At 42.9% G+C, this 17,158-nt stretch overlaps 1 protein-coding gene across 1 annotated transcript in view; it reads right to left on the minus strand.

Annotated features, from left to right (window-relative positions):
* B3GAT2 (beta-1,3-glucuronyltransferase 2) overlaps positions 1-16,760 on the minus strand; it is a 70,201-nt gene extending 53,441 nt beyond the window's left edge. The window contains exon 1 of the mRNA XM_054569568.1: positions 16,158-16,760. Coding sequence (XP_054425543.1) covers positions 16,158-16,760 — 603 coding nt within the window. The remainder of the gene's footprint in view (positions 1-16,157) is intronic.
* Between the last annotated feature and the right edge of the window lie 398 nt (positions 16,761-17,158).

Genomic DNA, 17,158 nt, shown 5'->3' on the forward strand with positions numbered 1-17,158 from the left:
AAATTAGCTCTAAATGGCCCAACATTAATTAACTAAGTGCAAAAGCTAACATTATACAACTATTAGAAGAAAACATAGGAGAAAACTTTATGATATTGAATTTGGCAACGATATCTTGGCTATAACACCAAGAGCAAAAGCAACAAAATAGAAAACAGATAAAGTGAACTTCATCAAAATTTAGAACTCTAGAACATCAAATTACACTATCAACAGAATAAAAAGGCAGCCCTCAGAATGGGAGAACTTATTTACAAATCAACATACCTGATACAGACTATCCAGAATATATAAATAACTCATAAAACTCAACAAGAACAAAAAACAAACAACCCAATTCATAAATGAGCAAAGAATAATAACATGATATGGGGTTAATACCCATAATTTATAAAGAATTCACACAGCTCAACACCCAAAAGCAAACAATCCAATTAAAAAATGGGTAAAGGACCTTCTCCAAAGAGGACATACAGATGGCCAATAGACATATGAAAGATGCTCAAAGTCACTAATCATCAGAGAGATGCAAATTAAAACCACAACAAGATATCACCTCACACCTGTCAGAATAACTATCATCAATAAGTCAACAAAAAAGTGCTGGCGAGGCTGTGGAGAAAAGGGAGCCCTCGGGCACTGTTGGTGGGAATGCAGACTGGTGCAGCCACTGTGGAAAACAGCATGGAGGTTCCTCAAAAAATTAAAAATGAAACTGTCTTAATAGCCAGTGAAAAATTAAAGGTCTTACTTTTCATCTTAATAAACCAAAAAAGAGAAAATGAAATAAAAAATAAAGAGGGAAGAAAATAAAAGAATGAAACAAAATAAAAAGTATATGAATTAGAAAGAGGCAATAGAGGAAAGCAAAGTGATCCCACTTCTGGGTAAACATCTGAGAAAAACCAAAACACTCTTTCAAAAGAACATAAACGCCCCTATGTTCATTGCAGCATCATTTACAATAGCCAAGATATGGAAGCAGCCCAAGTGCCCATCAGCAGACAGGTAGCTAAAAAAGCTGTGGCACATATATACAAAATGGAATTCTACTCAGCCATAAAAAAGAATGAAATCTTCCCATTTACAACAGCGTGGACAGATCTAGAGGGTATTACACTAAGTGAAATAAGTCAGTCAGAGAAAGACAAATACCATATGATTGCATTTATATGTGGAATGTAAAGAACAAAATAAATGAACAAACAAAATTGAAACAGACTCATAGATACAGAAAACAATGGCTGCCAGAGGGAAGGTGGTTGGGGAAGTGGGTTAAAAAGGTGAAGGGATTAAGAAGTACAAGTTGGTAGTTATGAAATAGTCATGGGGATGTCAAGTGCAGCATAGGGCAATATAGTTAATAACCTTATGACAACTATGTATGGTGCCAGGTGGGTACTGAAAATACGGGGGGAACACTCTGTAAAGTATGTTTATGTAACTAGTATGCAGTACACCTGAAACTAAAACAAAACAATGAATGTAAACTGGAAATGAAAAATAAAATAAAAAGATTATTAAAACTCTAAAAAAATTGGCAAAGGATACATGTAGACATTTCTCAAAAAAAGATACACAAACATTCAATAAACACATGAAAAGATCATTGACATCATTAATCATTAGAGAAATGCAAATCAAAACCACAATGAGATATCACCTCACACGCATTAGGATGGTCATTATCAAAAACAAAACAAAACACAAACAAATCCAGAAAATAAGTATGTGGAGAAATACAACCCTTGTGCTCTATTGGTGAGAGTGTAAAATGGTGCAGCCACTGGGGAAAACAGACTGGCAGTTTCTCAACAACTTAAACAAAATTACCATATAATCCAACAATTCTATTGGGTTGGCCAAAAAGTTACCGCCCCCCGCCCCCTCCCCATACAATGGCTCTAGAAGCACTTTGTTTTCTTCAACTTCATTCGAAACAATTTTGTTAGATTGTATTGTGATAGCTGTCATATTAGCTGGGCATTTAAAAAAAACTTGTCAAAATTGGTGAATTTTTGTGCAGACTAATATTGACGATGAAAGAAGGTACCACTTTCAGCATAGTATGCTTTATTATTTCAAGAAAGGTAAAAACGCAACTGAAATGCAAAAAAAGATTTGTGCAGTGTATGGAGAAGGTGCTGTTACTGATCAAATGTGTCAAGAGTGGTTTGTGAAGTTTCTTGATACTATTGACATTTTGGACAAATAATTTTTTGCTGTGGGGCTGTCTTATGCATTGGTAGATGTTTAGCAGCTCCCCTGGCCTCTACCCACTAGAAGTCAATAGTGGGAGATAGTTGACATACTCAAAATATCCAAATCAATAAAGTTACTGGTGAAATGAAAAATGTGTCTTTTATTTTACTGAAAATACATAATAGACTTTTTGGCCAACCCAATATTTATGTCTATAAACACATAAATTAAAAGCAGATACTCAAACATATTCCAATGTTCATAGCAGCATTCACAACAGCCAAAAGGAGTAAGCCACCCACGTTTTCAATGGGGGTTGAATGGATAAACAAAATATGATCTATACATATAATGGAATAGTATTCAGCCTTATAGGGGAATGAAATTTTGATACATACCATGATGTGGAAGAACCTCAAAGACATTATGCTAAGTAAAATAAGTCAGACACAAAAGAACAAATATTGTATGATTCTGCCTATAGGAGGTACCTGGAATGGTTCCATTTATAGACAGAAAGCAGATCATAGGTACAAGGACTGGACAGCAGAGCAAATAGGGAGTTAAAATTTTAACGGGTACATTGTAGAGGCAATAACTGCACAACAAAGTGACTCGACCTAATGTGCTGAACTGCACACTTAAAAATGGTTAAAATGGTAAATTAAAAAATTACAGGAGTACTCATTTATTTCTCCCCACTGCCTTTCACATGTAGATAAAAAAGGACATAAAAAGAAACAGAGAATAAGCATTTGCTTTTTTAAACTTTTTTATATCCCTACCTGAGGGCATGCTTCATTAATTCTAGAAGGAAAGGAAGGGAGAGAGGGAAAGAAAGAGAGAAACATCGATGTGATAGAGAAACATTGATCAGTTGCCTCCTGCGTACACCCCAACCAGGTTCGAACCCATAATCTAGGCATGTGTCCTGATCAGGAACTGAACCTGCAACCTTTCAGTGTTTGGGATGATGTTCCAACCAATCAAATCAACTGTCCAGGATGGAATTTAGTTTTAAATTTCACTGGAGTTACAAGAGCCAACCAAACGAACACCTATATTTTAACATACAGGACAATCAATTGATTTTCAGAGGAAACCCTAAGTTTCTGTAAAAAACCAATTCACTTACCATAGAAACCAAAAGCATTGTCATGCCAGCTTCTTAATGGTTTTGTTTTTTAAATCCTTAAACAAAGGGGGAAAAAGCAAGACCAGAAAAGATAAACATTACAAAACCTGTCTTTTCAGTATGCATGGCAGGATTCAAAGGTAACAGGCAAATAGTTCAACACAACCATGAAAGAAAAATGGAAACCATTAACGGGCAGGGCATGGGCTCCAAACCCCGGCTCTGAGCGCTGTGTGTAGCAGAGCTTCTCTGCAAACAAGGCCGCAGCTCCCCGGAGAGCGGAGGCCGCCCAAGGCTGTCTCCAGCACTTCGGCCAGGCGTAGCTGAGGAGCTTTTCAAAGTTACAAAAACACCCACAAACTGTCATTTGACCTTTAAAACCTACACTGGTAATTGAATCTTACAAGACCCAGTTTATTCAGATAAACAACATGTCTGCACATGGAACATATTTAAATTCTCACTCCCACCAGGTGACAGAGCAGCATCTCAGGGCTGCCAAGACGGTTAGCAGGGTGGTTTTGGGACATCCTGCCTTCTGGAGCCACTCCACCGTGCATGGGGCCACTGACTTACCAGAGGGGCAGATAAATGGGTGGGGAGCGGCCCTGTTTACTCAGTCTACCTGGGCACTATCACCCCGTTCACAACAACCGTGTACATTTCCATCAGGCCCTGCGGGGAGGCTGAGTATCAGGGCTTTCCCTCATCTGTAAAACAGACATTGTACTGGGTTGGCAAAAAGTCTGTCACATATTTTCCATAAAATAAGATACACATTTTTCATTTCACCAGTAACTTTATTGATACTTTGAGTATGTCGGCCACCTCCCGCTGTTGGCTTCTAGCGGGTAGAGGCCAGGGGTGCTGCTAAACATCTACCGATGCATAAGAAAGCCCCACAGCAAAGAATTATTTGTCCAGAATGTCAATAGTATCAAGAAACTTCACAAACCACTCTTGACACGTTTGATCAGTAACAGCACCTTCTCCATACACTGCACAAATCTTTTTTTGTATTTCAGTTGTGTTTTTACCTTTCTTGTAATAATAAAACACAATACGTTGAAAATGGTGTGTACCTTCTTCCATCTTCTATATTAAAATGGCTGCGCAAAAATTCACAAATTTTGGTAAGTTTTTTAAAAATGCATGCTAATATGACAGCTGCCACAATACAATCTAACAAAATTGTTTCGAATGAAGTTAAAGAAAACTAAATGCTCCTAGAGCCACAGTACAGAAAAAAGGTTAACAGACTCTGGCCAACCCAACAGTTTCTGCCTCAGAGATGTGAAAATGAAACAGCAGTGCGCACCTCTAAAGGCCTAGGATGGGACCCCGCTCACAGGAAGCAATCAAAGGCGTTAGTTCCCCAGCGGTCGTGAGTGGTGAGGGGTTTTGGCTCAACCAAGCCTGAAGCTGTTTCCAGATCCTAACTTACCACTCCTTTAACCAGCACAGCAGTCCTCAGACTGAGACAGCATGCCTGCTGCACATATACAAAGACTCTCCATGGACCGTGGGAGCACAGACGGCTGTAAGGGAAAACATTCCCTGACCCTCAGCACTCTCACAGAGGCTCTGCTCAAACCGACTTCACGGAAGGGGGGCAGGTTCTGCCCGCCCTCCTCCCCTCACCACCCTTCCCCTCACAGAAAGGCAACTTCTCATCCACCCTGAGTGTTACTGAAAATAATGTCCATCGCGGTCAAACCTCTAGGGCACCAGATGAAGGTAATTAGAAATACCCCTGTCTTTATTAAGAAAGCTAATGTCTCTATTGAATGGGTAATCAATCCTTTTGGAAGACAGGAAGTTTCTAATTATTTGCTTTCAACAAAATTGAAGGAAGGAAAACTAATGTCATCAATAGATCATTAAAAGTTTCTTCTAAGAAATCAACATAGATTTTTGGCTTTGAGCCTGGGAGTTGAAAAAACTGAAAAACACCAGAACAAGAAAATGCTTTCATCTTATTTACCTCTTTATGTAAGCAAGGTTTACCTAACGGGAAAATAATTTATGATAAACTTTCTTTCTTTCTAGCAATAAATAATCATCTATGAATATGGAGTATCTATCAACAACAAAATGACCATCCATGTCATTAAGTGATCAATTTCCAATAAATACAGCTTTTATGCTTAACAATTAATCAACTTTGTAACATTTATGTTGTTTTGATTTCTTTTTAACTGCTACTAATTATAATGTTAAGTCAGTCCTAAGAGTTTTTAAGACAGACGTTAAAGTCATGGGAATTTTTTTAAAATGTAAATTCCATCTACATTCATTTTTTGTTACTGAAGACATACATAATAGGAGGATCAGTAAATGACCTTGAATCTCAAAATGTTATGCTATAATAAAATTCCAAGAGAGAATAGAGATAGAAAAAAAGAACAATATAAAATTCCCAAATTATTGAAAAGTATATTTATTAAATGAATGATAATGTAAAACTGTTATAGTATTTATAAAAATGCACTGGATATATTTTTCATTTACAAATATCAATATTTATAATACACTGGATTTATAATCACATACTTTGAAACTATTTTAAATGTTTTTTTAAATTTAGACATCAATTTGAAAATATCCTAGAGGGTGTGTAATTTTATTCAAGTTTTTTCTTTTTTCTCTTTCAAAGATTTTATTTATTTATTTTTAGAAAGAGGGGAAAGGAGGGAGGAAGAAAGGGAGAGAAACATGAATGTGAGAGAGAAACATTGATTGGTTGCTTCTTGCACACCCTCAGCCAGGGCCCTGGCCCACAACCCAAGCACGTGTGCTGACTGGGAATTGAACCGGTGACCTTCGGGTTTGCGGGACAATGCCGAACCCAATGAACCACACCAATCAGGGCACTCAATTTTTTTCAGGAGTTATGTAAACAGAAAATGTTGAGCACCATGGCACCAGACCCTAGTGTGACCGCCATTCTTGCCAGAGGCTGAGCTGGAGAGCACAGGGCAGGTGTGTGAAGAAGGAACGTTCACAGGCAAGGAGGCCACCAGGGGACCCTGTGGGCAAACATACACACACACACATACATACAAACCAACCATTACATCTTCCTCATTCTGGCAGAAAATAAGCCTTAAAATATTTTTGTTTATGAAAATTTAAGTAACGTTTGAAAAACAAGAAACAAGCTGAGGATACACTTCCCAGTAATTGCCCATCGGCTGAAGACCAGCTCTGCGTCCCAGGTAGGGCTGAAGGGGCCTGGTCACATTTACAAGGTAAAGCTGTCACATTGAATCTTCTCTGCCTCCTCCAAGCGGAGCTGGGTAGAGCAATACTGCTCACCTTCCCAGCCTCACCCAATTACCTTAAACTATCGCTTCTAATAATGTGCTTTAAAAATCTGTTCATTTCATTCCTATTAAGTTGCCCTCTCCTTTACTGCATCTTCTTTGATCCACTCATTCATGTCAGAAATAATCTATCATGTAATATGTCCTGGGTCCACGCTGGGTACTGGGACTACGACAGTAACTAAAAGTTACACCCAGGACCTTCAGGAGGTTTAGTATCCTGCTCTGGCCTACTGTGAGCTAACTTGCTGGCTTTCATACACTGATTAATCAGCCTCAGACCCCTCAATTCACAGAACACCCTTCTACCCCCTCTCAACCTAAAATGTCTTTTAGATGCTTTTTCCCCTCTTGGTCTCACTTCCTCCCAGGACACTTTGTAGACAAGCCCTACTGAACCCTCGTCCCTTTAATCACTGTAGTAACCCAATGGTGTGATTAAAATACCCAATTTACGCAGGTCCACTAGGGTACAGACTAATTTGTGAAAATCAAGCACCTCTACCTCCTCCTCCCCACCAGGCCTCCAGAAACACAGTCCAGATCTCGGGAACCGAGCACTTCAAGGCCTTTACCCAACTGAGGCAGTGCAGTTGCTTGGGATACCCCTCAACTGGAGAAGTTGCTCACAGAGGAGAAAATATGGGGAAAAGAAATACTACTTAAAATTTGCCTATAGTTCAGTACTTACTGCAATATATGAGGCAGGCAAATGTCAAGGTCATGCAGCCTGTAAGTGGTGAGGCTGCATTTGAACATGGGGCTTTCGAACTCCCAAATGCCCATCTGAGCTCCACACCAGGCTCCAGCCTTTCACACGTGTAGAGGGGTCTAACACTCAGCTGGCTCACACGCACCTTGGCACACCTTAATGAGCAGAGCCAGGGATGCCATAAATGTTCATGGACTTTATCGCTCTCTTTCCTTTTAGCGTGAAAGCTCTTAGAACAGAGAACACATTTATCTTCAAGTTACTCTTTCAAGGGCTCAATATAATCCTAGGCACACAACACAGACTTCAAACGTGTTCTTTGACTCACGACCTGTGCAGAGCTCCTTTCTAGGAATAGCTTCCTTCTGTAATAGAATCCCCCAGCTTCTAAGTGTTGTATCATTCATTCATTCAACAAATAAGCATTTGTTACGTAGTGGGTACTGCTCTGGACACCGCAGGCAGAGCAGTGAACAAAGGAAAGCTCCTGCCCTTATACAGTGTATACTCTCATGAGAGAAACAGTGAACTGATATACATGTACTACATTATTTAATGTGATGTTAAATGTTATGCCGGATCCATAACAGTCTATGTTACTACTTTTTTAATACAACCAGATGTACAAATACACATCTATAATTTTTCTATTAATTTACCCAGTTCTATTTTACAAGTTAAAGGTCAAAGATATGCCTATGGGTGATTTGAAAACCAGACGGACAGAAACGAAAGCAGGCTGCTCACACTCCTCTGTACACACTGTTCAAATTCACAGACTGACGTAAGGACACGGCAGTATCCGGGAAGACGACTCTAATGGGCGTGACTTAAATACCACTTCCAAATACAAAGAAACTGTGGAGTCCTTCACAGGGCAAGTTTTGGGGGGAGAGACTCCATCTCCTCTCCCAAAGCTAACGAGGACACCTTTCAGTTTGCTGGATATTCACACATCCTTTCTCAGGTCCATAAGTTTAGCTCCCTCCACCTGGAGAGCTCTGGGTGCTGGCGGGCCCCAGACTTTGTGGGGAGCAGGGGCCCTCTCCGGGCAGCACCGTGGCCTGGTCTACATGGATTATCACCAGGCAGCCAGGGTCCAAGGGCCCGGGGCTTACTGCTGTCAAAGGAAAAGAAGCAGCAGGGGGGTCACGGTGCATGTGACGCCTGGCAGCAGTGCCAAGACGGCCACCGTCATAGTCAACACCCTCATCGGGAGGACGGATTCCCACGACGGGTCGGTTGCTGTGTAGGGCCTGATGGGTCCCTTCCCCGCCCATGGACTGTAGACCAGAGCTGGCTTGCATTCTCACCCTTGCCTGTTCTGGGAGCATCCCATGAAGCCTAGTGACTCTACAACCCTTCTGAGGATGGGGGGTCAGAGCTCAGGGAGGGTCCCTGGCAAGCGCTAGAGAGTCTTGGGCCTTTGTCTCTGTGGGCCCAACTGCGCCCTTTCTCCGTTCCTCTTACACACTGAATAAACCTCCTCTAGTCCACATGGCCCCAAGTAATCATCCCCCACACCTCACCCCCATCACCTCACATGAAACCAACCTACAACTCTACTAGGTGACTCTGCTTTATACTCCCAGGCACCTGCACGCCTCTCGGCAGGCACTGATCTTAGCGTGTTTACTAAGACCAGGTGCTCAATCTGGCAGGGCTGGGGTGCTGTGTTTACAGCTGTATTACCTACTGCAGTAATTAAGCACAGTGCCTGGCACATAGTAAGTGCTCAATTAACACATGTTAAGTGGAGAAGGCATACTGATTAATTATATTCAAATATCTTCTGAATGTGCTAACATTTAAGCTCAGGTAGGCAGAAGGATCTTGCAGAGTGATACACTATTACTGCTAATATGTGATTATCTTAGATAACTGAAATTCCAGGTAATAGAGAATGTTTAACATTTAGCACACTCAGCTTTCATTAGAGGGAGGGAGATATACTTTATAAATAGCTGGTTGAAGGAACAAGAGCCTTAGATTCTGCATGTGTCATATATAATGTTTATTTTATTTTCTATTTTTATTTTTTACCATACATACTGTTTAAAGTTCTCTTTCCACTAGTGGAGGAGATTAATGGCGGGGGGGGGGGGACTAATGAGTTTTTGGTTATTTGGGGGAAAAGACCAAATAACCTGACTTGTGGTAGAGAACACAGCCATCTCCAAGCTTTTCCTAGCATCCAAACAGACTTGACCAGTGATTTTTATACATCTTGATTTTAATCCATGGAAATCACGAATCCCAGAAGAAATGAGACAAGAAAATGAACAAACCTACCGAGCAAGCAGTCCTGTGAATCTGGCAGCGCAGGCCATGCTTGCCAGCAGCATGGCCGGTGCGCCAGTGTGAGCTTGCAGGGCCCTGGGGCGGGGGGCTCCAGAGGGGAGCTGCCTCCGCCTCTGGGGGAGCAACCCGCAGGTGTCTGCCACCCACATCAGCTTCAGCTCAAGTTGGTCCCCAGCAACTTTCCCTTGTCCCAGTGGTAAACCTGAAACAATTCCGTATTCTGCCATTTGATTCGGTCTGCCCTGACAAGATACGTGCCCAAGAGATACGGCTGCTGATGTACACATATCAACTGAAAAAAACACTAACTTGAACGTTTTATCTTCTCACAGAAATAATCACTTTTTACTTGTTCACAAGAATATCTAATTGAAAAAATATATAAGACTAGTTGATGTACTAACTTGGCAATTTTCACCTGACTTGAAAAAACAATCCAAAAAAGCAAATGATCAATCAGTGAGATAGTGAGGGAAGAGATAACATTTTCTTAAGACCAAAGGCTATCAGGACAAGAAGGTCGTAGGAGAAAATTAGAAGGTGGTATAGCCCAGAAGACAGAGCTGAGTTCCAGCATGAAAGAAGAGAGCAACAACTTGGGGAGACTCCTGCTAATCAAATGCCTTGCTTATCACGGGGGTGTATCCCCATTTGACCGTAAGGATGTGCTAGCTGAGATGAGCTGCAGGACAGTCAAGAGTGCGGGCTCGGGAACAAGGGCATGGGGTTCAAAGTCCTATCTCTGAACAGAATCCTACCTGCAGGACCTTTTCAAGTTACTTCCTGGCACCTCTGCTCAAGTATAAAAAGGGTTACTGATTGTACCGGCTATCTTAGATTCAGGTTCCACTTTTAAAAATCCCTGTACTCACCAAAGTACTGTGTTCATGACTAAATATCAATGTTAGGATGGAGGAAAAACAGGGACAGAACTAGTACCTACATCGGGGGCTGTTGTGAGGATCAACTACATTAATACATGGAAAATCCTAAGGGTGGTTCCTGGACCACCGTACGTACTCAATGATGTCAAGTATATTTTGCTTGTATCCATGGCAAAAGGAATTTCTAACATTTACTTAAGGTTGTACACAAACATTACCAGGTATGAACAATGGATTATATTTTATTAGTTTATTTCTGTGAATTGGAAATCTATTCTAAATCTACCTACATACTTACTTAACTACCTATCTATGGAGTGGTATAACAATTTTATGTGTGTTTTAGGGAGAGAATTTGAGAACCATGCCAAACTTAAATTTCATGCTTCAACAGTATTGCAAATCAAATATATAATAACATGTTAACTTACAGACTGAGCAAATATTCCATCACAGTCCAAAAGATTTGAATAGACATATCTGAACACGATTGAATTCTGTACCAAAAAAAGCACTACTTGAATACCACCTGAAATTGTTAATAAATAAGGCCATTCACTTTGGTTCTTCTATCTTGCTTCTGTAGCATGCCTTAAAAGCAATTACTACTCCATGACTGTTCACACAAGAGAAAAATTACCAGCTTGTAATTTAGAAGCAAGTGGAATAGACAGAAGGAAATTGAGTCACCCACATAGTTTCCAAGAAGAAGCAAACAGGCTAAATGTTTAAAAGATGCACATTCACTGCACCAAACAATAATCCAGACAAGTCTTCATATCTATTCATGAGAAATAATAATCAGTAAAAAGTAGGAGGACAAATGATGGAAAAGACAATTGGAAGAGGCAGGAGAGAATGTCTTTTACACCTGAGTTATTATTTCTGGTCCATTAAATTATCAAAATCCAAATGAAAACTGCTGCTCTCCAAAGAGCCCTGTCAAAAACTAGCCATAACTCAAGTACTGTACAGAGGGAGACTAAAGAAAATCAGTAGATTTAACATTGATAGCCTGAGAAAACTGGCAATAGTTTTATGAACATATTTTTATAAAATGCTCACATTTCATGAGACTTATGGCATGACTATTAATATGCTTTTAGACAGGGAGAAATAAAACACAAGGGATGTATTTCAGGTAAAATAATCTTTTTATGTTGCACCTAAGGGAATTTTCTGGGTTCCTGCACTTTGAAAAGATAATTACCCTACACCAAGTAGCTGTATCAAGGATAAAAAGGAAGGCAGATCTTTTGCCTTCTTTCAGGAAACATACAGAATTTACCCTTAGGGGGGCTAACATTGTGAATTTAAGTGTTCTTTGGATTGTAGTTCCAATAAGATGCATATAAAGAGGGAGCTGATAAATATTTCAGAAAAAGAGCAAGACAGAATTAAGCTTCAACTCCTCCACCTGCCTAGCAGACAAATATTGGGTTGGCAAAAAGTCTGTTTAGTTTTTTCCATAAAATAAAATACACATTTTTCATTTTCACCAATAACTTTATTCATTTGGATATTCTGAATACGTTGGCGCTCTCCCGCATGGTGTAACATTGATTGTTCTCAACAAATGTCTCAATGTGATCGCCATCAACTTCAGCTGGTCTACCTGACCGTCGCACATCATCCAGCGAGAAATCTCCAGCACAAAACTTCACAAACCACTTCTGACACATTTGACCAATCACAGCACCTTCTCCAAACATTGCACGAATCTATTTATTGCATTTCAGTTGGTTTTTATCTTTCCTGACATAATAAAGTATAATGTGCTAAAAATACCGCTTATTTTCTTCCATCTTCAATATTAAAATGACAACACAAAAATCACCAAATTTGGATGTTTTTCTAACTGCACACTGATATGACAGCTGTCACAATACAATCTAAAAATTGTATCAAATGAAGTTAAAAGACAGCTAAGTGCTACTAAAGCCATCATACAGAAAAACTGGACAAACATTTTGGCCAACCCAATAGCTTAACCCCACCCAACAAAAAACCCAAACGAAAGGCCTCTTTAGTTCACCACCATCAGAACATCTTCAAGATGCGGGCTCATTAACTGAGTTCTTTCATGAGCTCCTTCAATGTCTCAGAGTTGACCTGTCTTCCAGTCTTACCTCATTAAATTTAATTTTTAATAGTTTTTGTTCTTGCTTGGAAAAGTGTTATTTTTTAACTTTTCAGTGTAACTAATTTGCAAAGGTGAAAGCAACTTCACCTGAAAAAGCATCAGCTTTAAACTCAGAGGAGCCTGGAAGATTTTCCAGTAAAGAACAAAAATCTGATCAAATACATTATTGAAAACATGACCGGATGGAGAGTCACATGTATCTGCAGTTGTTCCTTTTCTTAAAGCAGTCTAAATCCTTTGCAGATAAGCCCCCCCCCCCCCCCCCCCCCCCACTGCCGAGAGCTAGATTGACAGAGTGCATAGGCAGGCTGGACTACCTGTGACCCAGAGGGCACATTCCCACCAAGGCCACTGGAAGAGCAGCAGTTGTTGACATACTGCAAACCTGAAAAAAGCCTCAACCTCTGTTTTCTCCAATGGCCAGGCCAGTTTCTGTGGTTGCCACTCACACCGAGCTTCATTTGCAAGTGGATTTGGCTGTTAACGTAGGATTGGGTCAATGCAAATATTTCTTTCCTAGCGGCACAGTTCAGTTGAAAGGGTAGCTGAAAATTAGTTAGCTGTATGGGAGAAGCAAGCACCATGCCAGTGACCACGGAGGAATAATTGAACATGGATTGCCTGTTGCGCCTTTAATTTAATTTGGAGACCTTTCATCTTTTACTTTCCTTCATTTGCAACCAATGCTTAGTGAGCTAATTTGTACCTGGTTCATTTTCCTCCTATGTTATCTGCGTTTACATCAACCGTGGAAATTAAAAGCAGTATGAATAAAAGATGAAGCCTGACTCGGGAAATTCTTTCCTTAAGCGCTGTGAATTACTTAAAAACTGATTTGTGTGTGTCTGCGTACATAGGGCTGAGATATAGGCCTCGACGCTACAGCATCCCTGACCAACATCTCCCCTTCCCCCAAGGAGCTTCGGTGTTTAGATGTGTTATCTGGTCCTACCTTTTCTCCAAGAGAGTAGTGTCTATGCTGTAATCTACATGGAATCATTAATTCTAGAATTGGTGTAGAGTGGGCCAGCCCATTAATGCATAAAACTAAGGATGCATAAATTCCATGAATCTGACTTTTCAGAGGCTTCAATACTGCTTGCCCTGAGAGGAAAAGAATGTGTTGTAAAAAGGAAAACTGAACGTACTGACATATATGCATGGTGACCAGATGTCTACTCTGTCCAAACACATCATGTGGGAGGGAGGGAGGACGTTGGTGGACAAGGGACTAGTCATAAAATTACAGTCTGGGAAGGGCCTCTAGGAGCTGAAAATTTAAATTCTAGCTGTTTCCATGCATATTGTGCTTTAAAAAAATTGCTTCTGTTGTGTATTTTGTATACTTGGCACCTCAACATAAACAAAAGTTGCACATGCTCTTAATTTTATTCTCATTATTTCATTACTTCTAACTGTACACAATTTCAGCATCTTGAAAATTTTTGCTTTTTCCTTTTATAGTTTCCTCTGGCCAATACTATCTTTTTTTTTTCCTCCTCACCCTCTCCTTTCTTATATCTTCTCTCTCTCTTTTTTCTCCTTATGGACCAATGGAAAAAAAACTACTGGATTTTTCTCTTGCTGTTTAACATCCACCACCAACAAGCCTTCCTTTCAGTTTGGGAAGCATCAAAGGAAGACTGTTCTGAATCGTTTCACTGCCTGTAGTGCCAACTCTTCCTTCCCCTCATCTAACACCTCACAGAAGGGGCTAGCAGCTGGATATAAACTGAAAATCTCTCCCCTTTCACAGCCCAGCCCCCGAAGAGGTTAACTAGTGATGATGTGCATTACTTTACATACATGAGACCACATTTCCCCAGATAAGGCAACTTCCAAGCTGTAGGAGAAAAGTGGGTTTAAATTATGCTGTACTGATGTGTAAAGGTGTGTGCTTCAGAATACAAACCACATCTTTTGGGTAAGAGAGAGCACAGGCAGAAATATAAAACCCCAACTTAAAAACATCAGATGATAATTCTAATCTTGGTTATAACAAGGATTATGCCATATATTAATTTCTTCTGAAGAAACATGGACAGGATGCCCTACATCCTGAAAGGATGGAAAAGAAAAGATGGAGAACAATTACAGGTCCTTTTATTCATGAAGAGGAAGAGGATGAATAGAAATGAAGGCAGCAATTGCCTTCAAGAAGAGGATTTTTTAAAGCCACATAGGCAAAAAAAAAACAAAAAAAAAAAAACAAACCCCCACAAAAAACAACAAACAAAAAAACTGGAAGTGTACAGAGTAGCTTTGTCCTGAGGTTAAAAAAGCAAAGCAGATGTTAAGATGAAAGTGTGGGGCATATATGATTACTAGACACACAGATTATCCGGTTTCCCTGAGGGGGAGGCAGGGGCGATGGCGTCTCAGAGGCAGGAGGATGTCAAGGAATTTTGGGTAGAGGAAGGCAATGGCCCCATGGGATGTCAAAGAAGCCAAGACTTTTTTTTTTCAGTTGTATTTGAGTATGAGAGAAGAAAACCGACACCACCATGTAGCTCAGCCTTATTTGCAGGCTGCAAAATACCCGCCTCAAGAAATAACACCTGTTCTAATCCAGTGCCCGTTGGTCGTGCACACGTGCGGCCTTCCAAGGGAAAAGAGGGCCATCTCAAAGACTGGGGCTGGGCTGCACGCAGGACCTCACAGCGAGCATTAGGATGCGATGGCACCATGCAAGGGTGGCCTGGCTAACTCTCGGAAGGGAGAGACCTTCAAACAAGGCGCAGAAAAGGAATTCGACAGTTCAGCTGAGAGCTCTGGCTGCGAAAAGACGTAGCCATGAGACAGAACAGTCTCAAGTCATTTGCCAAAGGGTTTCCTTGAAAAAGAGGGAGTCTGCAGAGTGGGAAAGGGCCTTTTGTGAGGTGTGGTAAGAAACAGAGGAAGGACCCCCTAGAAGACACCGTTTTCACTAATAATCAGTTCCGTGTCAACGGACTGTGCCAGAGGAATTTGTCTCTGGGCTGATTTTTAAATAACCATCTCCATCTTCCTCTCCATATGGTTCTAGAATCTCAGTCACACCTGTGTGCGCTGGAAGGCCTCGCGAATAACCCCGCCGACCCGACCATCCTCTCCATCTGGACTTCACCCTCAGGCCACCCAGATCCTGTTCCTGGAAATCATTTCGGCGCCCCACACCTGTGCCACTGTCTCTGCCCAATCTTGGGGCCAGGCAGAGTGCAAAGCCCCTGACTGGCCAGGCGACTTCCTTCCCCGAGTCACAGTGGCCCTTATCCCTCACCCCGAATCCCACCCCCTTGGCCAGGGAAGCTCGCCAGGGCTGACAAAGGCTGCGGGCTGCCTGCGAAGAGCGCTCCACCTGGAGTTACAAAAGAGTGCACTGAGAAGTGCGAACTCCCAAGTACAGACGCAGCCCGGCCGACCCCCGAGGCCCCCTCCCGCCCTTGCCTCCAAGCTGAGGGGGGCCGGCCACTACCTCCTGGAAGAGCTCCAGGCTGTAGGTGTTGTCGTCGTCGGCGAAGAAGAGCACACCGGGCTGAGCGTGCTGGTGCTGGTGTCTCTGGCGCAGCCAGGCGAGGCCGGCGTTGCGCTGCTCGGTGGCGCGCGGCAGTCCCGGCCGCTTGTAGCGCCGCGGGGTGGGCACGTGCAGGTGCGTGCTAGGCAGGCCGGCCCGCGCCAGGAAGCGGCTCACCAGCTCGCTGCGCGCCGCCGCATCCTCCACCAGGATCCAGTGCAGCTGCGCCACCTGGCGGAACGTGTTGGCCAGGCGGGTCAGCTCGGCTTTCTGCACCGGGCGGCTGTAGGTGGGAGTGATGGCATAGATGGTGGGCAGAGGCGGTTCCGACTCTGGCTGCGGCTGTAGCTGCGGCCGCGACTGGTTGCGCTTCTCCAAGCCGCGCCCGGGGCCGCCCCTGCGGAGAGGGAGTCGTGCACCCCCGCGGCCCAAGACGTAGGGGGAGAAGTAGGGGCGCGGGGTGAGCGGGGGCGCGGGCCTGCGGGTGTCCACGTCGAGCATGATGATGACGATTAGGATCCAGGGCAGGAGGATGAAAAAGCGGCTGAACAGCACGGACTTCATGGTGCGCTCTTCCCCGGCCTCTCGGGCGCCCCTAAGAGGGGCCAGCCGGTGGACCCCAGCGCGCAGTTTGGACGACGGCGGCGCCTGTACTCAGGAAGCTGCGGCCCGCGCGCTTCCCATAGGGTTGGGGGGCGCTGCGGGGTCCGGGAGCCGCGGTGTCAGCGCCTGGGCGTGGGGGGTTGGCACGGGTGCCAAGGAGCTAGGGCTACAGGGAGTGCAGGCGGGCGGGCGGGCAGGTGCTGCCCGGCACTCTGGGTGAGTCGGCGGGAAGCAGGACTAGGTCCAGCCGCGCGCGCCTACCCCGGAGTTATGCCGAGCGCCCGGAAGACGGCGATCCCCCTGCGCTCTCTCCGAAGAGTGGCAGCCGGGAGCTGGCCCCCGGGCCGCCTGGCCGCTCC

Source organism: Pteronotus mesoamericanus, unplaced genomic scaffold (genome assembly GCF_021234165.1).
Source record: "Pteronotus mesoamericanus isolate MK-2021 breed Mesoamerican mustached bat unplaced genomic scaffold, CSHL_Meso_final contig_20, whole genome shotgun sequence".
NCBI lineage: Eukaryota > Metazoa > Chordata > Mammalia > Chiroptera > Mormoopidae > Pteronotus > Pteronotus mesoamericanus.